The sequence below is a fragment of the Odocoileus virginianus genome, chromosome 24, assembly GCF_023699985.2.
Source record: "Odocoileus virginianus isolate 20LAN1187 ecotype Illinois chromosome 24, Ovbor_1.2, whole genome shotgun sequence".
Taxonomy (NCBI): Eukaryota; Metazoa; Chordata; class Mammalia; order Artiodactyla; family Cervidae; genus Odocoileus; species Odocoileus virginianus.
In genome coordinates this window covers 36,175,703-36,202,685 of record NC_069697.1, presented here as the reverse complement: position 1 = coordinate 36,202,685, position 26,983 = coordinate 36,175,703, and the positions used below count along the sequence as shown (strand labels likewise).

The 26,983-nt window shown below is 37.0% G+C and overlaps 1 protein-coding gene across 2 annotated transcripts in view; it reads left to right on the top strand.

The window, feature by feature from the left end:
- PDZRN4 (PDZ domain containing ring finger 4) overlaps positions 1 to 26,983 on the top strand; it is a 391,568-nt gene that overhangs the window by 318,181 nt on the left and 46,404 nt on the right. For both annotated transcript variants that reach the window (XM_070454564.1, XM_070454565.1), the window contains 2 exons: positions 659 to 915; positions 4,167 to 4,269. In XM_070454564.1, coding sequence (XP_070310665.1) covers positions 659 to 915; positions 4,167 to 4,269 — 360 coding nt within the window. The remainder of the gene's footprint in view (positions 1 to 658; positions 916 to 4,166; positions 4,270 to 26,983) is intronic.

The window sequence follows — 26,983 nt, the reverse complement described above, 5'->3', positions numbered from 1 at the left end:
ATGGTCTTGGATAAAAATGATGAATATAAAATAAATCTGACAGAAATTATATTTCACGTCAGTAAGACTAATTAAGGGCTTCCCTGGTGACTACTGGTAAAGAATCCGCCTGCCAATGCAACAGACGTGGGTTTGATCCCTGGGTCAGATGATCCCCTGGAGAAGAAAATGGCAACCCACTCCAGTATTCTTGTCGGGGAAATCCCATGGACAAAAGAGCTTGTCAGGCTACAGTCCATGGGGTTGGAAGAGTCAGACATGGCTTAGAGACCAAACAAGCACAAGACAAATTAAATATTGAAAATTCCACCAAAAGATTGGATAGATCTTTTTTTTTTTAAAGACATACTTACCATTTCTACCTAGCTGAAGATTTTAATCATTTTCTGAGGCTTGTGTGTTGCTTAAGGTTTGAAATCTTTACTAATAATTCTGATGGTGTGCTTTTTAAAGATATAAGAAATAACTGTTTTCCTAGTTTCCATCACTTTCTCCTGTTGGTGAATAGTTCAATAAATGTCAATGTCTGATTAAATATTCCTTCACAAAATTCATAGCAGAACTTGTTTAAACCTCCCCTGCCCACCTTTTATTAATCTATCATGACAGTCTCTCTGTTCTTTCCTCTGAGATGAGCAATGCCCTTTTATCTTTGCAGGTCAATGGGAAGGATCTCTCAAAGGCTACCCATGAAGAGGCAGTGGAAGCTTTTCGAAATGCCAAGGAACCTATCGTGGTCCAGGTGCTAAGGCGAACGCCTCTCAGTAAACCAGCCTATGGGACAGCCCCAGAAGTGCGACTCATGAATGCCAGCACTCAGACAGACATCACCTTTGAACATATAATGGCCCTGGCCAAACTTAGGCCACCCACCCCTCCAGTGCCCGACATCTGTCCATTCCTGCTCTCAGACAGGTACTTTTCTGTCATTTATGCTGGAGCCTTATTTGTTGTCATTTGTCGCTGAAAGTAGATGTTGGAAAGAATCAGGCCCCGTAGCCGGTTGACAGTTACAGAGACAAGCTCTCAGTCCCGTTTGGAAAATCTCTGTGACTGTGTCTCCACACAATTAGTTCTCAGTTTTCCTGCTCCTCTCTTTCCTGACCCACATGATTGTTTCAGCTCCGAAATCCTACTTGCTGAGATGCAGTGACAAAGTCTGGCTCTGATTAGTTCATCTTCATGTTTTCAGTCATCACAAACCTCGCACAGCTCACAATCACTGGTCAGGGAAATAGATTTTCTCACTGAAGTTGCCAAAAACCTTATTAAGACAGACCTAGACGCGGCATGTTGGCACTCTGTTCTCCTTGGTGGGTTGCCTCTCTCTCATTCTCTCTTTTGTGTTTCTCTTCTTTAAAGGAGAAGCTAGGAAATTCACTTTATTAAGGTGCAATTCTCTGCAGGAAGCAATTACCCGATATATTGGGATGTAAACCAAAGGTCCTGGCTGTCTGAGAGGAAGTATATAGAGCTACAAAATAAAGAACTATTAAATGAATATTTCTTCCTAGTTTTTACCTGAGTTAAAGGCTGTTACAGATATTTTACTCAAATAATCCTACCTGTGCAGTTTTGGAAGTCTGTTTGGCCCCACACATTTTGTTCTGTGAGTTTTTAAGCAAATAGTCCAAAATGATTGACAGCCTGTTATATAGGAGCAGAAGTCTCTGGAGCCTGCGTTTTCATTGCCTGCTGCAATCCGTGTTCCATTTAGTAAAATGTAGACCTGGTCATGACACCTGCCTGCCCTTTAGGGTCTTCTATTAAGTCCATCTCAGTGATCCACATGTGTGCATTAAAGTCACTTGGGAACTTTGAAAAGCAAAATAAATGCAGTGCCTGGATCAATCCTACCTCAGGCCAAAATATAGGCATTCGAATTTTTCAGAAATCTCCCTAAGCAATTTTAATGTGAGCCACGCCTTGAAACCTTATGTTTCTCGTGGGCAGGGCCTCCGTCTGTCTGACCTATGATTCTAGTCATGTATCCCTTACTTATCAAATAGCCCCTTGTGTCAGGCCATAGAACTCGGTACTGGGCAGAAAACTGATAACAAAAACAAAGCCACTACCTCCTGGAGCTTATATTCTAGAGGGGAAATGAAAAGCACACAAACCAAAGAACAAATAATATTCGTTTGTACAACCTGATGCAGAGCAGCCATCCAATAAATACTTTCTTGAATGACTAATAGTTACCATTTATTAGCTAACTTAACATGTTTTAGGTAATATTCCTCACAAAAATTTCTTGAGTGAGCACATTATATTATTACCATGCCCACATCACAGATGAGGACAAAAATGTTAAGGAATTTGGCAAGATCACCCAAAAGGAAGTGATAGGGTCAGGCTTCTGAACCTAAGGCATTTGACCCCACTGGTAGGTGCTCTCATAGCTTCTCTATTTTCCCCTTAATTATCGCACTGTATTAAAATCCCCACTTTGCTGCTCTACCCAATTAATAGGACAAGAATTGGATTTTGTGCCCAACCAACTTCCAGCAATTGGCATAGGGCCTGGCATCTTGTAGATACTCAGTAAACTCTTACTAAAGTATCAGTAAGGTGTCCTTCACAGCAGGCCTCCTTTTTTGAATAATTCAAAGACCAGGAAAACACATCAGCTGCTCCAAACAGCAGGTTATGATGTTTAAGCAGCAGGAATGGGCTTCTCAAAACCAGTCCAGGTTTAAGCTCTTAGACCAGCAAGCGAGATGCTGCCTGCACTGGTTTTGCCATTTGGGCTCAAATTAGAGAACAGTAAGAAGAGGCTGGTAGAGTATTTACACTGATCCTGTGAGGTACCAGGATGGATCTCTCCGGCCTTTCAGCTATTAATGGATAAGGGGACTAATTTATACTACTAAGTTCATTTTTGTCATAATGTTCAAAATGGGCTTAGATGTCTTTCCTGAAGCCAACTTGGTTAATTTCACATAGGCTTTTTTCACTGACTTAGAAATGCTCATAGAGAACCTCATGCCCTTTGCTGCTAAACTGTGCTTAGCTTTCACATTGGGCTTCCCAGGTGGTGCTAGTGGTAAAGAATACGCCTGCCAATGCAGGAGACGCAAAAGATGTGGGCTCTGTCCCTGGGTCTGGAAGATCTCTTGGGCGAGGAAGTGACACCTCATTCCAGTATTCTTGCCTGGAAAATTCCATGGGCAGAGGAGCCTGGTGGGCTACAGTCCAAATGGTTACAAAAAGTAGGACACAACCAAGCAACTGAGCACACACACACACACATAGCTTTCATATTGTATAATGTATACATCATGGCATATAATAATTTGAAAGCACTTCTATGAATTATTTAAACATTTCCCCAAAGTTAGTGGATACATAAAAGTCATACACAGTGTCCTGGAACCCCTTCATTTCCTTTACTTTATTAGTTCTCTCTGTCCCCAGATGTTTTCTAAAAGGATTATGAAACTGTATGGTTTATAGGAGTTTCCAGTGAGTTATCACCGTGAACATTCTTTAATGTTTGTGTATGTGGGTTATGAGGGAGAATGAGGAAGAAAGTCTCAAGAAATGGAGGCAATGTGAGTACAATTTACAGACTGAAAAATACAATTCCCACTTCATTCCCACATCTGTGGATTCTTCATCCAACGATTCAACCAACTTCAGATTTGATTTTTTGATCCATGTTTAATTGAATAAAAATACAGAACCCATACCTTCAGAAGACTGACTGTATGAGCTTTGAAAATAAAATTTCAGAAACAGTTTGAGCCTGTAATTATGAAATTGGTAGTACTTTGTTACAAAATACCCACCTTTGGGTAGACTGCATTCTCAAAAGCCACACACCAATGTATGTGTCAAGTCCACTGGATGGAATGGAAGGCAGCCAGAGTATCAATATGGCACCATTGCCAGGATAGAACGCACATCTATCTGCCCCTTCACAAAATGAAGCTCTGACAATGAGCCATTATCTTGGTATTCTCTCAGAAAATCAAATTGATGGATTTCATATAAGGGAAGAAGAAAAGCAATTGTTCTTTCTGAGCTGTAGTTCATTTAAAGGCTAGATCACTATAGGTCTTATTGGCGAGCAGAGAAAACTAAAGTGAAATTCTAATGTCATTTTTTAATCTTGAGAACAACCCTTTTGATCCATTTCTATCATATTGCTACATTCCCCACAGCTGCCATTCTCTCCATCCAATGGAGCATGAATTTTATGAGGACAATGAGTATCTTTCCAGCTTACCCGCTGATGCAGACAGAACAGAGGACTTTGAATATGAGGTAAGAGCATTTTCACACCACTTCACACTTCTCCATGAAGTCATGGTTGAGGGGTTTTGCATAACAAAGAAAAAGTAATTTTTTACTATGAGACATATTTTACTATTATTTATCTAAGCTAAGAGCTTTTAAATATTTGTTTCAGCTATTTGGTATCTAGTATTTTAAGCGTATTGGAAAACATTTTGATAATATAAACTTGAAAATAATTTGCTCACATTTTTTGTTGCTTTGTATAAATAGTATTGTGGAAGCTACATTTTTTTCTCCTTTATGTAATATAAGAGAATTTCAAGTAGAGTTTGGAAAGGAATTATATTTAAAACCAAGACTGTGTTTACTATTTTATTCATTCTGTAGTATTTTTATTTTAATTGATAAACTAAATATTATATTATTTATATTCCCCTTCACAAATTCAATATTCTTTTTATTTATGACTCAAGTACTTTAAAGAACATTTTCCCTGACTTTCTAGAAAGAGAGATGACCTCATGTCCTTTGTTGTTAAACCATGTTTAACCCTCATATAGTATATGTTAGAGTGTGTGTACTGTGATATGAAATAATTTCAAAAGCCCGTCTATTAATTACTTAAAAGTTTTCACAAAAGTTAAAGGATTCATACTAATATTTCCTCTGTTTCTGCAGTCTATAAATCTTTGAAAGGTTTCAGACTACTCTGACATTTGGAAATAAAGTAGATTGAGGACATAAAGAAGCTTTGGTAAACAGGCAAAGAAGTCATGATTATCTGCCCTTTAATTCTTTAGATGATGTCATACAAGTTCAGCAAAATGTTCTCTTCCATTTTACAACCAGGAAATCCTGAAATCTCTTCCCTTAGGAGGATCTGAAATTAAATAAGGCCAATTCAGTGAAGCTCACCTAAAGCAAATAGACATTTATTTGAAATCTCCCTCCAAAAGTCATTGCTGGGGATTACAGAAATCATTATTTCTTTTCAGCCAGAATTTGGAAGAGTGTGCAATGGTACCCAATATCTGAGTAAATGGTTTTGTCATTTTTGTTCATGTTAATTACTTATCCCCTCCTCTCAATTAATTTGACTGAAGAGTTTTATAAATCCTCTTAAGTACTGATATACACTGAAATATCCATTAAGTTTTGCTTATTTATGCAAAATAAATTACAAAGTTCAGTCACTTATCCAAATAATTCAAGATTAAATGATGTCTTTTTTCAGTTAATTAATTGCTTTGGGTTTGGGGAATGGAATTATCTAGATCACTTCAACTTTTTATTTAGTTTGTGCCTTAAAGCTTTATTAAAATACATCTGTGTGCTAGGGAAGGGTATGAGAGAGAGACTTGCTTACGCTAAGCAGAGTCACAGTAAAAATTATTGTCATTAATTAGCATGTCATTGACTATTACAATACAGGCAGATTTTCTAGTGCTTACTCTAGCTGAACCACATCCTCTTTTCCAACCAATGTCAACTCCTAATAGTGGCCAGCATCATGTGATGACAGTGGTAAATGCTCAGATAGGTCTTCTGTAGCCTGTAATCTGAACTAATCACAGAATCCTAGTCATTACTTGTCTGTCAGCTGTAATTCTCTTGCCAAAGGCACCTTTCTGAGTTATTGAAATAAAGAATGGTCTTGTGAAATTTAAATAAGGAATAAGTTACTGTGACAGGCTTCAGTCATGGGGAAGGGTACATTTGAGAATATCTGCATGGCTAATGGGGGAGTGGAGGCACTGGGGAAGACCCAAGGATAATGCACCAACTTTAGAAGATAGTGATTCTACTAATTACATCTCAGTCTCTTACACTAACGTGGCAGAGTGTTACACACCATCCCTCTTGATTGCATCAGATGGGACTGTGAGACCTAGTAAGCCCACTGCTATCACCAGAGCTGATTGTGCTCACCACATTAGGTGGGGGGAGATTTAGAAATGCTGCCTTTACACACTATTACACTTAGAAGCAGACTGCTCAAGCGTTTCTGGGACTAGCTCAGATGACCCCAGCTCCTCCAGGAACTCTGCTATAACCCAGACGTTGGGGGGATGGAGTGAATGTCGTGGTCCTTCAAGAAGGACCAGTTTTATGCCACTCAAAGAGCATTATGGGAACCTGAGATCTGATGGCCAAACAGAGGACTTCATCTCAGAAAGAGATACTCATTCCTCTTCAGCTAAAAAATGAAAACACATTGATAGGCAATTGGGGAATTGACTCCTTTTCATCTGCTTTTGTTCAGTTGTACCATAAATATTTAATGAGAAGTTAAAAAAGATGTCAGGTTTTTATCTAGGTCTCTATTTAGGATTGATAAAGCCTTTTCTCCAGTGGGGCTTAACCTTTAGGGGACAGAGAATGGCAGAAAACAAGTGAAGATGCATTATATCAGATGGCGATTAAGTCCTAGTGGAGAACATGCAGTGTGTGTAACAGAGGAAGGAAATGCCTGGTGTTGGGATGAGGTGTTGCTCTCTTATACAGGTGGCCAGGGAGGGCTGCTCTCTCTCTCTCTCTCTCTTTTTTTTTTCATTTATTTTTATTAGTTGGAGGCTAATTATTTTACAGTATTGTAGTGGTTTTTGTCATACATTGAAGTGAATCAGCCATGGATTTACATGTGTTCCCCATCTCGATCCCCCCTCCACCTCCCTCTCCACCCGATTCCTCTGGGTCTTCCCAGGGCACCAGGCCCGAGCACTGGTAGGGCTGCTCTCTTAAAAGACCTGAAGAGAACTAGCCATGTGGATCCTGAGAGAGCAGCCTTCAGATAGAGCAGAGGGCAAGCATGGATACAAAGAGCCCAAAGCAGGACCCCTCCAGGATGCGCCCAGGTACAGCCGAGGCCAGTGTGCGCCGGGGCCCGGGCGAGGGGGACAGACAGGCAGCAGGAGGAGGCAAACTCGGAATGCGCAGGGGCGCATCTTGAGGGACCTTTGGCTTTTAGGATGAGATGCGAAGTTACTGGAGGAGAGCAGGGCCAGGTTCTGCAGTACTCACAGGATCCCTCTGCTGCTAGAATGAGCTTGAAGGTGGGCAAGTGGTCTCCAGCCCAGCAGTGGGAGGAAAAGGGGGGATGGGACCTGGCTGATGACAGAGGCGGTGGTAAGATAAGGTCTGGAAGGGCAGGATTCATCCTGCCCTGAGGCTCTGCCTGTGTGTCTGTGCTCTGGGGCTCTTTCTTCTGACTTTCTAAAAGCGAAATATCATAGGCCAGAGTGAAACACAGCTTCTGGCATCCACTGAAACTAGCATAATAAATCTACTCTTAAAAGACAAAGCATACAGAACTGCATTTCTAAACTTGCTGAAAGCAAACTATGCAACTCTTAATATTTAGGCCCCTAAAAAGCCAACTTACTATCGACTCAGTGAACCAAAGTTGATCTATCTTATGAATACATATTTAGGGACTTTTAGTGTGTGAATTTTTGACCCAATAGGCCAAAACAGACCTGAATATCTTGTAAATACATATTTAGGGACTCTTTAACATGCAGATTACTGCATAGAAAGATGGTAACTGCTCCCCTCAGAGCCCATGATAGATAGCAAACACTTCTTTGGAGATACTGTAGTCAGTGTCTCAATGCTATAGTGACTCTGCTGTGATAGGGACCTCTATGAAATTTTAATGACACCCATATCTCACCATGACCTATCACCACTTTGCCCAGGAAAATTATTTGACTGGGTTTTAAATTTCCCCCTAGTGCTTCAGAAAAGTCTCAGCAGACCAGTCTGTATTAAAAGGCTCACAGCTTGAAATCTGATCTTTTTCAAAAACAATAGTACTGTTTTCTAATTAAAAATGATAAAGGATTTTAATTTTAACTCTGAGGGAAAAATAAAAATATAAACATTTACACAATGCAGCCCTCATAAGAGTCAGGGTGCTGACTTCCACTGAAATAACACTGAGGATTAAGCACTCTTTTTCTGTATTTTCAACTTTGTTCATTTTTTTTCTTTCATAGAACCAGCTAAAGGTTGAAATAAATCATAAATAGCCTTTAGCAAGTCACAGGCAGATCTCACATCCAGCCTCTACCAGAAATAATTTAAAGGGAAAGGCTTTGAGAAATATACAGCTCTTTTGTCCAACTCCTAATAAAGATATGTTTGCTATGGCAGGAGAGCAGAGAAGATGCTGAATTTTATGCAGCATTTGCAACCAACTCTCAAAATTCAATGTTGAGAGAGGAAAGTCAGAAAATTAATAAGTGCAACATTTTGAAGTATAAAATATCATGTTAGACACAACAAGCAGGTAATTTTAGAAACATTTCTAAGCCTGGTGATTTTCATCACTTAGAAATGCTACTTGAAATTGTTGTTATTCCTCACCCTAAAATCAAGCTGAAGAAACATATCCAGCAGCCTAAGTACTCACAGAGTTGCCCTGTGTGTACATTGTCATCACTATCACAGGGCATTTAGAAATTTGCTTGGACAGGTGGTAAAGAGAGAAAGAGAAGTACATGTCAGAGTTCTCTATAATGTTAACTGAAAATCCAACTTGGGCTATAAACAAGAAAGAGCATTAAGCATATTAATTAAGTTCCTCTTAGCAATTCTTATGCAAAGCGTAAGTAAACCCTTGTGCTATGCTGAGAAGTGTCATTTTGCAAAATTTATTTCCCAGGTCTGGATCCCTGTGAATATGTGCAGAATATTTGTGAGAATTTAAGTATATAACCTCTCTTTTACATAGTTAAAAGAGAATTTTGAATTAAGGACATGTTCATTCAAAAAATAGCTAACAAGAGAATAAGCATTAGTGAGATTTTAATCATATCTTTTTGGGCAGATTCATGATTTGTGAGCCAGCTTTCAGAAAAATGTCCCTAGTGTGCTTGTGTAAGAGCTATATGTCTCCTTTCCAGGCTGTGAGGGCAGAAGCCTTATCTGCCTGTTCATCATTGCATCATATCACCTGTCTCAAATTCATTACTCAATATTTGACGAAGGAATATATGAGGGTTCTTATTGCTGTCTCCATGAACCAACCTCTGAGCGGTGCAGGGAATTGGAAAGAAGCTTGAGACCATCATGCAGTTATAACAGATATCCTCTCCCTTTTTAATAGGTATTTGTTCTTTTTTCTTTGAAGTTTGTACTGTTTTACTGACCTCTCCCTATTTACCTCACCCTCTGATGCTGCTGCTAAGTCGCTTCAGTCATGTCCGACTCTGTGCGACCCCATAGACGGCAGCCCACCAGGCTCCCCCGTCCCGGGGATTCTCCAGGCAAGAGTACTGGAGTGGGTTGCCTTTGCCTTCTCAGACCTCACCCCCTAGACCCTGGCAACCATTTTTTCTACTCTCCATTTCTGTGTTTGACTTTATTTTGTTTCAATTCCACATGAGTGATACCATGCATATTTATTTTTCTCTATCTAGTTAATTTAACTTAGCATAATACCAAAATCTATCTATGTCACAAATGAAAGAATTTCCATCTTTCTCATGGCTGAATGATAGTTCATTGTTTGCATATATATGTGTGTGCATATATGCATATATATACTACACCTTCGTTATCTGTTCATCTATTGGTAAATAGTTTGTTTTCATATCTTGGCTATTATAAATAAAGGTATTTGTTCTTTATGTCAGGGGTTCTAATCCTAGTGCCATTTTTGTTTCTTTCTAAGGAAAGGGCTGAAACAGGGAGAAACAAAAAGAACTATGTAATGAAATAGATTTTTGACGCCGTGAAAATGCATTTCTTCTAGTCATCATCTTATAGACTCATAGAATCTCATATTTGGCATGTTCTCTAATCCACTCCTATATCCAGTTTGTAAGTTCTTCATCAAGGGATAGTTCAGCAAGCTTGTAAAACTCCACAGTGGACAGAGAACCGAGAGCCTCCCCAAGTAAACAACTGTGACTTACAGTTTCTGAGAAATGTATTATGAAGTTTGAAAAAGTGATAGCAGGAGTGTGTTTGGGTATAAAACATAACTCATAAAGAGACTATATATTATCCATATGTTGTGGTAGACATCAGGGGAAAAGAGAAAATAGTGTGCAGTGTGAAAGTATAGAATCTTCAGAATTTTTAAATTCGGTGGGTGCTTTATAGTTCACCAATCTATTTCCTTCTACTTGTTAGTTCCATTTAAAAATTATTAATAAAATATCTAAAATAACTTCATACCACTTACCTCTTGAGCAATAAAATCATCCATTTAAAAATCATGTTAATAGGTTCATTCTTTGGGGAATTGTATTGAATTGAAAACTAATTTAGATGAAGTGTAAATATATTTTTATTAATCTGAACATTTAAGATAAAATGCTGTTCTGTCAGTCAGGCGTTGGTTCAGTAAAGTAACTAGTAATGACACCACCATTTTCACTTCCGTTCACCATATCAGTTATATCACATTAAAATCCTAATCGTGGCTGCCAAACCAGCCAGTTGTCATATATTGGGGATTATATGTCCTATATCATGACTGCTTCCTCTTTTGTCTAAGACATTCCTCTATCTCCAGGCTCCTTCTTGATCTCCTGGGGCCAGTCCATAGTCTGTAGTCCATCCCATTCCCCACTGCCAGACTAGCCCTTCTTAAATGCACTTCTTATTGGATCACTCCCCTGTTTGTCATCTTGTAAGACTCTGTTCCTTGAATTAACTCTAACATACGCTATGTGGCATTGAAGATCCTTTGTACTCTGTCCTTGTTGTATTTTTCCAGGCTCTAGTAGTGTGTTTTTCTTTACATGTGTCTTTACTATGGGCCTTTTCACCCCTGAAACACCTTTCTCACTATCACTTTCCCATCAGTGAACTCCCCTTGGATATTCCATAAATATTTTTGTCATGATTCCCTGGGCTTTAGTGATTTTTGTACTTATATTTTTCTTCTAAATGGATTTTATTTTTAATAGAAGTGACCACTCCTAATTATCTTTACATCACCTGGAAAGTCTAGCACATGCCCTGGTACATGGAGGCCACCCAGCAGCATTTGATGAGTGAGCAAAGTATTGACCATTGGTGCTGGTGTTATTCTATGAGTCCTGAATACAAATTCAAAGGGTTAAATGAAGGAAAGATCAAACCAGTCAATCCTAAAGGATTGATTTGATCTGCAAAGAGATCAAACCAGTCAATCCTCAAGGAACTCGACCCTGAATATTCAATAGAAGGACTGATGCTATAGCTGAAGCTCCAATAATTTTGCCACCTGATGCAAAGGGCTGACTCATTGGAAAAGGCCCTGATGCTGGAAAACATTGAGGGCAGGAGGAGAAGGGGGCGACAGAGGATGAGATGGTTGGATAGTATGACTTCGTGGACATGAGTTTGAGCCAATTCATGCAGCCCATGGAGTTGGACACAACTTAGCAATGAAACGGGCTTCCCTGTGGCTCATCTGGTAAAGAATCACCTGCAATGTGGGAAACTTGGGCTCAATCCCTGGGTTGGGAAGATTGCATAGAGAAGGGAAAGGCTACCCACTCCAGTATTCTAGCCTGGAGAATTCCATGGACTGTATAGTCCCTGGGGTCACAAAGAGTCGGACATGACTGAGCAACTTTCACTTAGCAACTGAACATCAACAACAAAATGAAGGCAAAGAAGAGAATTTTATAACAAAGTGTGAAAATCTTTTTTTTGCTCATAATAATTCAACTAACAATCCAGTTGTTAGAATAAACAGTTAACATACATTTGTGCTAGATTGTAAAATTTGTATTTTTCTGATTGCCTTTCTAGCAAAGAAAATGTGCATGTTTTACCCCAAACTTATAAGTTGGAGGACCCTAGCAAATAGACATGCTAATTTACATAGGTAAAGAATGGACTAGGGTTCAGTTTCTATTAGGATAATCAGGTGTCCTGGTTTGCCCTAAACTCTCTGCATGTATGATTACTGTTCAAATTTAATTATGAATGGCATCCTCTTCCAATTTCAGAAATGTCCTGTTGCACAATATGTTGTATGATTTTCCTAGTTTTTATACTTGTTGAACCTTAGTGGAGGCTGAAACTTTGTAATCCCATTCTATATTGTCCTAATATTCCAAGCAGAGGTGTCTCAGAATTTTCCAATTTGAATACTGATGCTTATTAAATTAAATGCTTTTCCTAAGTCATGTTTCTATTTAAAAAAAAAAAATCTTTCTTAATGAATGACTAGAAAGAAAATGACACAAAGTTGGAAATAGTCATCAAAGTTACTGTAATTCTTTTAGATTTCTTACTGAGAGAAATGAAATTAGTTGAGCTGTTAATTTGGTCATGTAATTTCATAAAACAAATATGAGGAAAATTTGTCTTTTGCCTCACTGATTATGAAAACACTAAACCTAATTTCCTAAGAAAACAACGAAAAGCAAATTGAACCTTCCAAATTGGTTATTAAACAGTGTAACCAAGGGCACATTTCTTTGAATAAGAATCTAGATATTAAATGAAGATTCCTTATACTGTGTGTATGAATTTTATCAAAATGCTGATATTCAGTTTTTGTTTGAAGATGCTCAATGATACACATTCAGATGATTTTCTTGCATTAGTGAAAGGTGTCTGTGAAAGGTTGTGTTTAAGGTGAATATTTGCATATCAAATAATATTTTCAGATGACTTCTGCTTTCAAAGAAGTTTACATAGGGACAAAGAAAGGATTTTAATGTTCCTTTTAGAAGCAATGTAATCAAGTGGAAGGAATTCAAACTAGGAGTCTGGTCCCAATTCTAGCTCTGTCTCTTGAAGGGACTTATTACCTTTTCAATAAAAGCATCCTCACATGTGAGATCTGTGGGGCCACCACTGTTGGTTAGGGAATGAATTGTCAGCATCTACCTCTTCCTTGAAATACACCTAAGCAAAGTGAGATAAATGCATAGTCAAATCCTTAAACATTTTATAAATATTTTAAAATTTCAAACATATCAACCCACACTTTATGAGTTTTTATAAAGAGGACACATGAACGTAAGGCTGCACAGTTTCTGTGAGTAGTTGTTCTGGTCTGTATAGACTGTACAATAGTCTGGTCTATAGTACCACTTGTAGGAAGCAATACACCTCTCCATGTTGTTTCTGGCTTTAGGGTTTAGAACGATAACTCATGTACATTTGCCAGTTCAAAGTGGCAGATGCATCACTAGAAACAAATGGCTTTTTTTTTAATACAGTGTTATTCTTTAGAAAAATTTTAATTGGAAAATAATTCTAGTTTGGATTTTCTTCCACCAATTTATCATCTCTGAAAAAAGTGTTGGAATCATTAAGAGAATGTGTTTTGTATGGGCATGATTGTTCTGCTTTTCCTCCTTAAGATGTAAGCTATCAGTGATGCTCTGGTTCAGTTACATGGTGCATCCATCAGTATTCACTATGTATTAAACAATCTAACTTATTCAATAGTATGGGTAATGGGGAACATTGCATGTATAATACAGATGAACCAAGAATTATGGTAAATCTGATCTATGTATTTGTAGTCCAAAATAAACATTTAAATATCATTATTGAAATATATTTGTTATATATTTAAATCAAATATATATAAATATAATTAAAATATAATTGATATATAACATTGTATAAAGATAAAGAACATGATGATTGATTCATGCATATATTGCAAAATGATTGCCACAATAAGATTAGTTAATGCACCCATCCCCTCACATGATTACCATTTTTGTATGTGTGGTAAGAGCATTTAAGATCTACTCCCTTAGCGACTTTCATGTTATAATACAGTACTGTTAACTATAGTCAACATGTTGTAAGTTAGATCTCTAGAAGTTGTTCATTTTACATCTTATATCACACAAATTCCAGCCCCTGGCAACCACCATTCTACTCTCTGGTTTTGAGTTTGGCCTTTATAAACTCCAAACATAAATGAGAACACAGTTTAAATCTTATCTGTCTGACTTATTTCACTTAGCATGATATCCTCAAGGTCTATCAATGTAGTTGCTAATGGCAGGGTTTCCTTCTAATTGCTGAATAATATTTCGTGTGTATCATATGTATGTATGATATATACCACATTTTATTTATTCATTTATTGGTTTATGGACACTTACATACTTTCCATGTCTTAGCTATTCTGAATAAAGAAAGGTGCAATGAACATGGGGTGCTGATACTGCTTTGATATCTTATTTTTGTTTCTTTTGGGTATATTCCCAGAAACAGGATTGCTGGATCATTGGTTGTTCTCTTAAATTTTTGTGAAGAAACTCTGTATTGTTTTTCATAGTGGCTAACCAATTTACATCCCTACTGACAGTGCACTAGGATTCCCTTTTCTCCACATCCCCACTAACACATTTATTATCTGTCTTTTTGATGACAGTCATTCTAACAGGTATGAAGTGATATTTCATTGTGGTTTTGATTTTTGTTTACCCAATGACTAGTGAGGTTGAGCATCTTTTCGTGTACCTGTTGGCCATCTGTATCTCTTCTTCAGGAAAATGTCTATTCAAGTCTTCTACCCTTATTATTTTTTTGGCCACAGCACACCGCAAGTGGTATCTTCCCCAACCAGGAATCAAACCCAAGTTCCTTACACTGGAAGCACAGAGTCTTAACCACTGGACATTCAGGGAAGACCTACTCCCATTTTTAATAAGGGTTTGAATGCTGTTTTATTGTTGTTGTCTTTGCTGTTGAATTGTATGAGTTTTTTAATGTATTTTGAATACTAATCCTTTATATGATGTGTGATTTTCAGATATATTCCCCCTTTTTGTACATTGCCTCTTTATTCTGTTGATTGTTTCTTTACGGCAGTGAAGCTTTTTAGTTTGGTGTAGTCTCACTTATTATTTCTGTATCTTCTACTTTTGGTGTTATATCTAAAATATAGTTGCCAGGACCAATGTCAGGGAGATTTATCTTCATGTTTTATTCTAGGTAGTTTATGGTTTCAGGTCTTATATTCAAGTCTTTAATCCATTTCAAGTTTATTTTTGTAAGTGGTAGAAGATAGAGTTCCAATTTCACTCTTTTGCGTGTGACTACCCAGTTTTCCCAGTACCACTTATTGAAGAGGCTATCTTTTTCCTATTGATTATTCTTGGCTTCTGTGTCAAATAATAGTTGACCATATATGCTTGGGTTTATTTATAGGCTCTTCACTCTGTTCCACTTGTCAATATGTCTGTTTTTATGGCAGCACCATACTATTCTGATCACTATAACTTTGTAATATCATTTGAAATCAAGAAATGTGATGCCTCCAGCTTTGTTCTTTTTTCTCAAGATTGATTTGGCGATTTGGGGTCTTTTCTAGATCCATACAGATCTTAAACTTTTTTCTACTTCTGTGAAAAATATCATTGGAATTTTGACAGGGATTGCATTCAATTTATATATGGTTTTGGATAATATGGAGGCAACAATGTTAACTCTTGTGATCTTGGATCAAGGGATATTTTTCCACTTATTTGTGTCTTTTTCAGTTTTTTTTCATGAAAGTCTTGTAGTTTTCAGTGTAAAGATTTTTCATCTTCTTGGTCAAATTTACTCCTAAGAATTTTGTTGGTTTTGATGTTATTGTGAATAGGATTTCTTTATTTCTTTTTCAGTTATTTCATTGTTAATGTGTAGAAATGGAACTGGTTACTCTGTGTTGATTTTTTATCTGGCAATTTTACTGAATTCACTGATTAATTCTAATGGTTTTATATGGGATCTTTAGGATTTTCTATACATAAGATTATGCCTTCTACAAACAGAGACAACTTTGCTTTTTTCTTCCTAAGTGAGATGCTTTTTATTTCTCCTTTTTGCCTAATTACTCTTGCTAGGATCACCAGGGGTATATTAAGTAGGAATAGAAGAATGCACATTTATCTTGCTCCTGATTTTAGAAGAATAACTTTCAACCCTTCACCACTAAATATTTTAGCTATAGACTGGTCATATTTGGCCTGTATTATGTTGAGGTATAGGCTTCCCAGGTGTTGCTAGTGGTAAAGAACCCACCTGCCAATGCAGGAGACATGAGATGTGGGTTCGATCCCTGGGTCAGGAAGACTCCCATGGAGGAGAGCATGGCAACCCTCATGAAAATATTTTTGCCAGGAGAATCCCAAGGACAGAGGAGCCTAGTGGGCTACAGTCCATAGGATTGCAAAGAGTTGGACATGACTGAAGTGACTTAGCACACACGCATGCATATGTTGAGGTACATTCCTTCTAAACTCAATTGGTTGAGAGTTTTTAATCATGAAAGGAAGTTAAATTTGGGTTTAATGCTTTTTCTGCATATACTGAGATGATCATATGGTTTTTATCTTTTATTCTATTAATATGGTATATCACAGATTTGAATATGTTGAACCATTCTTGTATTCCAAAGATAAATCCCACTTGATCATGGTATATGTTTCTTTTAATGTGCTGTTGAATTTGGTTTACTAGTGTTTTGTTGAAAATTTTTGTGCCTACCTTCATCAGGTATATTTGCTTATAGTTTTCTTGTTTTTTAATGATTTTATCTGGTTTTGGTATCAGAGTAATTCTGACCTTGTAAAATGAGTGTTCTCTCCTCTTCAACTTTTTAGAAGAATTTGAGAAATACTGACACTGATTTTTCTTTGAATATTTGGTAAAATTCACTAGAAGAACTGTCTGGTCCTGGGCTTTTCTTTGTTGGGAAGTTTTTGATTACTTATTCAATCTCATACATTTTGTTTTGTCAGACCATATCTTCATGATTAAGTCTTGGTAGACGGTTAGTTTCTAGGAACTTATCCATGTTTTCAAGACTATCCAGTTTGTGGAGTGTAATTGTTCATGGTAGTCTCTTATGGTGCTTGGTATTTTTGTGATCTCAATTATAATGTATCCTCTTTCTTTTCTGACTTTATTGATTTGAGTTTTCCTTCCTTTTATTCTTAGGTCTAGCTAAAGATTTTTCCATTTTTTATCTTCTAAAAAAAAAATCTAGTCTCACTGATCATTTCTTGTTCTTTTTTTTTTCCATTTATTTTTATTAGTTGGAGGCTAATTACTTTACATCATTGCAGTGGTTTTTGTCATACATTGAAATGAATTTTGTTCTTCTTGACTGTATTTTATCTATTCAAGCTCTAGTCTTCCTTCTGCTAATTTCAGGCTTAGCTTTTTCTTCTTTTGCTGGTTTCTTGAAGTGTAAAATTAAGTGGTTTTTTTAGTGTTTTTTTTTCCCCCTTAATGTCGATATTTATCACTCTAACTTTCCTCTTAGGACTGCTTTTGCTGCATCGTTTAAGGTTGGGCATGTTATGTTACCATTTTGGTTTCAAGAAACTTTTTGATTTACCTCTTTTTTCATTATTATTATTGGTTGTTCACCCGTGTATTCTTTAGTTTCCACGTATCTGTGAATTTTCCAGGTTTCCTCCTACTATCGATTTCTAATTTTACACCATGTGGTCAGAAATGATACTTGATATGATGTCAGTTTTCTGAATTTTCCAGTCTTGGTTTGTGATTTGACATATGATCTGCTCTGAACAATGTTCTGTGTGTGCTTTAGAAGAAATGTATTCTGATGCTGCTGCTAAATTGAATGTTCTTTATTCATCAGGTTCATTTGGTCTAACATATACAGTTGCCCCTTGAACAATGAGAGTTTGGGGGGGGGGGTGTGCAACTGTCCCTTGCAATCAAGTATATTAAAAAGTATGTAAGTTTACAGTTAACCCTCTATGTCCATGGTTCCACAACCATAGATTTACCCAACCATGGATTGTGGAGCATTGTGATATGCATTCACTTTTTAAAAATCCACATATAAAGTCACCCATGTAGTTCAAAACTCTGTTGTACAAGGATCAATTGTATTTCAAGTCCAATATTTCTGTATTGATTTTCAGTATATCCTTACTGATTTTCAGTGCTTCGTTACTGATTTCTTATTGATGATCTCTCCATTATTGAAAGTGGGGTGTTGAATCTCTCTATTATTGTTGTATTGTTCTCTATTTTTCCCTTCATGTCTTCTAGTGTTTGCTTAATATATATAGGTACTCTGATTCTACATGTGTATACTTTTACAATTGTTATATCCTCTTGACAAATTGACTCCTTTATCATTGTATAATGACCTGCTTTTATATTGTTATGACTTTTGACTTACAATCTATTTTTTTCTGATATAAATATGGCTCTCCTTGCTCTCATTTGGTTTCTGCTTGCACAAAGTATCTTTTCTGTCCGCTCACTTTGAGCGTACATGTGTTGTAAGGTCAAAGTGAGTCTCAGAGTGTGCAGCATATAGTTGGGTCTTGTTTGTCTTTTTTTTTTTTTTAATCTGTCCAGTCACTCTGTGCTTTTTGATTGGAGAATTTAATCCATCCACATTTAGAATAATGATTAATAGGTAAAGACTTACTAATGTCATCTTATTATATGTGTTCTTCCTGTTTCCTGTCTTCCTTTGTGAATTGATTATTCACTGACTTTATGTTGAATGTAAGAATATTTACAAACCCTTAATAGGCTCCCAATTTCCTGAGGTCACTTGAGGACACAGCTGCGCATCAAGAGCTCAAGTACCTGAGTTAGAGGAGCACCTGTATTTGGTTTGCATTCACTATGTGCCTAGGCCACATACACAGGAGTTGGAAAACTCTCTGTGGCTATTTTTGTAGCATATCTGTGAGCTCTCCTGGGTGTGTCTGGGTTGGGTTTTAGAGATCAGCTTGCATCCTTTCCAGCTAGGCCACTCTTCCATTGCTCATGCCTAACTTCCTACCTAATATTAGTAATCAAGTCATAACAAGAGATAGAGGTAAAACTTTAAAATAGAAGTAGACACATTTGGATAAAGAATAGTTAAATAGTGTTTGGATATAAGAGAGTTAAAATTAAGAGATCTTTGACATGGTGGAATTTGAACTATATGAAGGCCGCTGAAGCATAACTGACTGACTTAACAGAGAAAACTAAAGGCCTTGAAGGTTAAAAATTCAACTAGCACAGCTAGTTATTAGCAGATGCTGGACAAAAAATTTCCTCTTTTTCTTTCTTATATTTTTTATTTTTTTTCAATTAATTAATTTATTTATTTGGAGGATAATCACAATATTGTAATGGTTTTTGCCATACATCGGCATGAATCGGCCACAAGTACACATCTGTCCCCAGCATCTCCCACCCCTCTCCCATCTCCCTCCCTAGCCTATCCTCTGGGTTGTCTCAGAGCCTCAGTTTTGGGTGCTCTGCTTCCTGTGTCAAACTTGCACCAGTCATTTATTTTACATATGATAATGTACGTGTTTGAATACTATTCTCTCAAACCATCCCACCCTTGCATTTTCCCACTGAGTCCAAAAATCTGTTCTTTATATCTGTGTTCCCTTTGCTGCCCTGCAGGTAGGATTGTCATTACTGTCTTTCTAAATTCCATATATATGCATTAATATATAGTATTTGTCTTTCACTTTCTGACTTACTTCAATTTGTATAATTGGTCCAGGTTTATCCACCTTATTATAACTGATTCAATTGTGTTCCTTTTTATAGCTAAGAAATATTCCATTGTGTATGTGTACCACAACTTCTTTATCCATGCATCTGCTGATGGACATCTAGGTTGCTTCCATGCACTAGCTATTGTAAATAGTGCTGCAATGGACATTGGGGTACATGTCTCTTTTAATTCTGGTTTCCTTGGGGTGTATGCCAAGCAGTGGGATTGCTGGGTCATATAGCAGTTCTATTCCCATTTCTTTAGGGAATCTCCACACTGTTCTCCATAGTGGCTGTACCAGTTTGCATTCCCTCCAACAGTGTGTTCCACACTTTCTCCAGCATTTATTGTTTATAGACTTTTTGATGATGGCCATTCTGACCAGTATGAGATAATACTCATTGTGGTTTTAATTTATATTTCTCTAATAATGAGTGATGTTGAGCATCTTTTTGTAGGTTTATTAACCATCTGTATGTCTTCTTTGGACAAATGTCTGTTTAGGTCTTTTGCCCACTTTTTGATCAGGTTGTTTGTTTTCCTGGTATTGAGCTTCATGAGCTGCTTGTATATTTTGGAGATTATTTCTCTGTCAGTTTTTCATTTGCTATTATTTTCTCCTATTCTGAGGGCTGTCTTTTCACCTTGCTTATAGTTACCTTTATTGTGCAAAAGCTTCTAAATTTAATTAGGTCCCATTTGTTTATTTTTATTTTTATTTCCATTACTCTGGCAGGTGGGTCGTAGAGGATCTTGCTGTGATTTAGGTTGGAGAGTGTTCTGCCTATGTTTTTCTCTAAGAATTTTATAGTTTCTGGTATAATATTTAGGTTTTTAATCCATTTTGAGTTTATTTTTGTGTATGGTGTTAGGAAGAGTTCTAGATTCATTCTTTTACGTGTACTTGACCAGTTTTCCCAGCACTATTGTTGAAGAGATATCTTTTCTCCATTGAATATTTTGTCAATGATAAGGTGTCCTTTGTCAAAGATAGGTGTCCATAGGGGTATGGATTTATCTCTGGACTTTCTATTTTGTTCCATTGATCTATATTTCTGTCTTTGTGCCAGTACCATATTGTCTTGATGACTGTAGCTTTTGTAGTATAGTCTGAAGTCAGGAAGGGTTGATTTTTCCAGTTCCATTCTTCTTTCTCAAAATTGCCTTGACTATTCAGGGTCTTTTTTATTTCCATACAAATTGCGAAATTATTTGTTCTAGTTCTGTGAAAAATATCATTGGTAGTTTGATAGGAATTGCACTGAATCTATAGATTGCCTTGGATAGTATACTCATTTTCACTGTATTGATTCTTACAGTCCAAGAACATGGTCTATTTCTTCATCTATTTGTGTCATCTTTGATTTCTTTCATCAGTGTTTTGTAATTTTCTGTATATAGGTCTTTTGTTTCTTTAGGTAAATTTATTCCTAAGTATTGTATTCTTTCCATTCCAATGGTGAGTGGGATTATTTCCTAAATTTCTCTTTCTGATTTTTCATTGTTAGTTTATAGGGATTTCTTTCTACTAATTTTATATCCTGCAACGTTACTATATTCATTGATTAGCTCTAGTAATTTTCTGATGGCCTGTTCAGGATTTTCTATGTAGAGGCTCATGTCATCTGCAAACAGTGAGAGTTTACTTCTTCTTTTCCAATCTGGATTCCTTTGAAAAAAATATTATAATAAAAGTAATAAATATTAATTTTTGTGTTTCATTATTCATATTCCCTTTGGCATGTAATTGAGTACGTATTCTTTTCTGGAGTGTATAATTTTCAAAACTATATAACATTTCACTTTCCTTTTATAAACAAACCAAAACTAACTCATCCTAAAAGGTGATCACCTGTAATTTATCTTCTGAGAGAGCTCTAAAACTCCTAAATAACCATTGGAAGGATAGTATGTTTTGAGGGGATGTTTATAAGCGACTAGTGAAAGAGAAGGTGTTAGTCGCTCAGTTGTGTCCAGTTCTTTGTGACTGCAGGGACAGTCGTTTGTCCATGAAATTCTCCAGGCAAGAATACTGGAGTGGGTTGCCATTCCCTTCTCCAGGGAATCTTCCCAACCCAGGGATCAAACCCAAGTCTTTTGCATTGCAGACATGTTCTCTATTGTCTGAGCCACCAGGGAAGGAATAAGTAACTAGAGGAGCCACAAACAGCTGTTACACATTTTTGCAGCCATGGAGTTCATAACCCTTAATGAATGTTTTCTTCCATTCATTTGTACATGAATATCTACTAAAATATGGCTTCCCAGGTGGCACTAGTGGTAAAGAACACACCTCCCAATGCGGGAGACATAAGAGATGTGAGTTCAACCCCTGGTTCAGGAAGATACCCTGGAGGAGGGCATGGCGACCCACTCCAGTATTCTTGCCTGGAGAATCCCATGGACAGAGGAGCCTGGAAGGCTACAGTCAATAAGGTCTCAAAGAGCTAGACATGACTGAAGTGACTAAGCATGCATGCATGCACCTACCAAATAAAGGCAATTGTGGATCCCTTTAAGCAAAAGTTTTAAATTCTTCTAAAGTTCAAAAGTTTTGAATTCTTTCAAAGTTTTATAGCTCTTCATTGACTTCTTTAACAAAAAGAACATAAGAGAATTTAGCTGGGAGATAATAAGAAAGCTGTGATTCTCTAAGTGAATACACTACTATTGTAGTTTTAGAAATGATTTAATCACTTCCTTCTGATATGCACAGAAAGTAATAAAACCTTCTCCTCCAAAATGAAAGTGAAAGGAGCTCAAAACTTTCATTTTTCTCCTTCAGATATCCCAGATGACCATCAGAGTTCCTATAATTGACTTTCTTCTATATTAATTTCATTCATTCATTTCAGTCGCTCAGTCGTGTCTGACTCTGTGACCACATGGACTGCAGCAAGCCAGACTTCCCTGTCAATCACCAACTCCTGGAGCTTACTCAAACTTATGTCCAACCCAACGGTGATGCCATCCAAATATCTCATCCTGTGTTATCCCCTTTTCTTCCCACCTTCAATCTTTCCCAGCATCAGGGTCTTTTCCAATGAGTCAGTTATTTGCATCAGGTGGCCAAAGTATTGGAGTTTCAGCTTCAGCATCAGTCCTTCCAATGAATATTCAGGACTGATTTCCTTTAGGATGGACTGGTTGGATTCCCTTGCCATCCAAGGGACTCTCAAGAGTCTTCTCCAACACCACAGTTCAAAAGCATCGATTCTTCAGCACTCAGCTTTCTTTATAGCCCAACTCTCACATCTATACATAACTACTGGAAAACCCATAGCTTTGACTAGATGGACCTTTGTTGGCAAAGTAATGTCTCTGCTGTTTAATATGCTGTCTAGGTTGGTCATAGCTTTTCTTCCATGGATCAAGCATCTTTTAATTCCATAGCTGCAGTCACTATCTGCAATGATTTTGAAGCCAAAAAAAAAAAAGTCTCTTACTGTTTCCATTGTTTTCCCATCTATTTGCCATGAAGTGATGGGACTGGGTGCCATGATCTTAGTTTTCTGAATGTTGAGTTTTAAGCCAACTTTTTCACTCTCCTCTTTCACTTTTATCAGAGGCTCTTTAGTTCTTTTTCGCTTTCTGCCATAAAGGTGGTGTCATCTGCATATCTGAGGTTACTGATATTTCTCCCAACAATGTTGATTCCGGCTTGTGCTTCATCCAGCCCGGCATTTTGCATGATGTACTCTGCATATAAGTTAAATAAGCAGGGTGACAATATACAGCCCTGACATACTTCTTTCCCAATTTGGAACCAATCTGTTGTTCCTTCTATGTCCAGTTCTAACTGTTGCTTCTTGACCTGCATACAGATTTCTCAAGAGGCAGATCAGGTGGTCTGGTATCCCAATCTCTTGAAGAATTTTCCACAGTTTGTTGTGATCCACACAGTCAAAGGTTTTGGCATAGTCAATGCAGCAGAAGTAGATGTTTTTCTGGAACTCTCTTGCTTTTTTGATGATCCAATTGGCAATTTGATCTCTGGTTCCTCTGCCTTTTCTAAATCTAGCTCAAGCATTTGGAAGTTCCTGTTTCACATACTGTTGAAGCCTGGCTTGGAGAATTTTGAGCATTACATTGCTAGTGTGTGAGATGAGAGCAATTGTACAACTGGACATTCTTTGGCATTGCCTTTCTTTGGGATTGGAATGAAAACTGACCTTTTCCAGTACTGTGGCCACTGCTGAGTTTTCCAAATTTGCTCCCATATTAAGTGCAGCATTTTCACAGCATCATCTTTTTTGGTTTGCAATAGCTCAACTGGAAGTCCATCACCTCCACTAGTTTTGTTCTTAGTGATGCTTTCTAAGGCCTACTTGACTTCACATTCCAGGATGTCTGGCTCTAGGTGAATGATCACACCATCATGGTTATGTGAGTCATGAAGATCTTTTTTGTATAGATCTTCTGTGTATTCTTGCCACCTCTTCTTAATATCTTCTGCTTCTGTTAGGTCCATACCACTTCTTTCCTTTATTGTGTCCATTTTTGCATAAAACTTTCCTTTGGTATCTCTAATTTTCTTGAAGATATCTCTAGTCTTTCCCATTCTATTGTTGTCCTCTATTTCTTTGCATTGATCACAAGGAAGCCTTTCTTATCTCTCTCTCCTTGCTATTCTTTAAAACTCTGCATTCAAATGGGTATATCTTTCCTTTGCCTTTTGCTCCTCTTCTTTTGTCAGCTATTTGTAAGGCCTTCTCAGACAACCATTTTGCCTTTTTGCATTTCTTTTTCTTGGAGGTGGTCTTGATCACTGCCTCTTATACAATGTCATGAATGTCTGTTCATAGTTCTTCTGGCACTCTATCAGATCTAATCCCTTGAATCTATTTATCACTTACACTGTATAATCATAAGGGATTTGATAAGTCATAGCTGAATGGTCTAGTGGTTTTCCCTACTTTCTTCAATTTAAGTCTGAATTTGGCAATAAGGAGTTCATGATCTGAGCCACAGTCAGCTCCTGGTCTTATATTAATTTACAGGTCTAAAAATTTCCAGTGATGTACTTTGGGATTTATGCTGTTTAAATATTTTTAGTAATGCAGTCTCATTACTCCCAGTCTATATTAATTTACCTTTCCAAATATTGAATATAATATAATTAAAATAAATATTGTTTTATATAATTAAATAATTTTAAATATTAAAATTAAATATGTTTCATAATACAGTCTCATTACTCCTGGTCTCTACTAATTTACAGGTCCAAAAATTTTCAGTGATGTACTTTGGGATTTATCCACTTTAAATATTTTTAGTAATATAATCTCATGCAATAATACCAAATACAGGATAAATAAACTGTAAGACCCATAGTAATTCATAGAGGTGGCAGTACATGTGTATATTGAGTTAGTTTTAGTTTTATGCTCTGATTCTCAGAGGAGGAAATATGTTAACATTATTACAACTCAATACCAGACTGATCATTCCATATGTAGGTTCTATTCTTTATGTCTGTCAAAAGCAGAGAAACCCAAATGTTCTCTTAGGGAGTTCTCTCAGGTATGGAGAAGTTATTTTTATGGTCATTTCTTGTCACTTTTCTTATAGGTCTTGAACACATGCAGAACTATAGTAATCATGTAAAATAATAATGAAGGTGATCAGTATCTTAAAAATATCAGATGAATCACATAAAAGAGATTCTAGATTTTTGACACCCAAATTATTTTGCTTATATTCCAACTGTATAAAATAAATTACCTTCACTAAATCATCATTTTTGTCCCCTGTAAATAACCTATGCTTTCATTTGCAAGAAAATCCTTCAAAATGTTATTACCCACAAAGTTAAGATCTAATTGTATCATTCTGACTGGAGGAAAAATTATATTTGGATACTTTAGGAATCAGCTTGAAGTATATTCAAGTCAAACTCCACTGCTTAGTACTTGTGTGTTCCTTAGGTTCCTTATCTTTGCAAAGAAGAGAATATTAACAGTAAATATTTACAGTAAATATTTCTTAATATTAAATGGGATAATATATGAGAACTCACAGTACAGAGTATATACTATATATATACTCTCAGACTGGAGTATATATTTAAATATTTTGTTTGTGTATATTTATATATTTTTTCCATCATTTAATCATTTAACCATTGCAAGTCTCAATTTCATCACCTTGAGTGGAGAATATTTAAGAAAGAAGGAGAAAATGAACAATAAGAAAAGAAACTCCACGTCTTATGAAGGATAGGATCTGTGTACAAGCCCTTGAAACATGAGTTGTAAACTGCATACAAGGAGAACTGTTCTGAATGTCATGGCAGGCCCAAACACATCCAAAAGTTCTTTGTGTAAAAGAAAAATAAATAAATAAAAGCCCTTGAATGGAGCCTGTTTGGATCTCTGACTTTCATCTTCTCTATTCTTTTTCTTCAACGTCTTAAAAGAAGAGTTTGGCTCTCTGCAACTTTTTCAAAATCTCACTTATTTGTCATTCCATTAAATGTGATTTGAAGATGACTAGTAATAGCAGCATGACCAAATCCAGGTATACCTTCTACTTCCCTAATCTTTCAGCTGCAAATTTAGTGCTACTGGCCATGTGCATCTTCTTGAGATGTTCTTCTTCCTTTGTTTCCATAAGACCACGCTGCCTTTCCTCCTAAACCAAGAACAGTTCCACCTGGACTTAATTGGGTTTATATATCTAGGTTTGGAGCTACTACAACCTTACTGCTTGGGGATCTGGGGAGGGTTAAGCAAGCTGCCCTGTGGCTTTTGGTGTGCTAAGCTGGCAGGGAGAATGGGGCTGGAGGAACCTGCTGTGTGCAGTGCACCAGCACCCTCCTATGTGTGTGGAGGCTCCCTGCCTTGTCTAGCTGGTTCAGGGCTGCTTTAAAATCACACCTTTGGCGCTCATTCTCTCATTTTTGAGCTTTAGGCTTTAACATGAACCCTTCTGCTTTTCCTCTTCCAGAGATTTCTCACAGTTTCCAAAATGCCTTTCTTGTTTTAAAGCATTATTGCGATTCTTTTCAATATATACTTTTCTTATATATTCTGTGGTCTTGCAGCAGGAAAGGAGGTGCTAGGCTATGCTAGTATCAGTGTATGGTAGACTATTGAGTGGAGTTCTCTGTGCTATTCAACAGGTTCCCATTAGTTATCTTTTTTTACACATAGTGGTGCATATGTGTCAAATCCAGTCTCCCAGCTCGTCCCCCCGCTCCTTCCTTGCTTGGCATCCATATTTGTTCTCTACATCTATGTCTATTTCTGCTTTGCATATAAGTTCATCTGT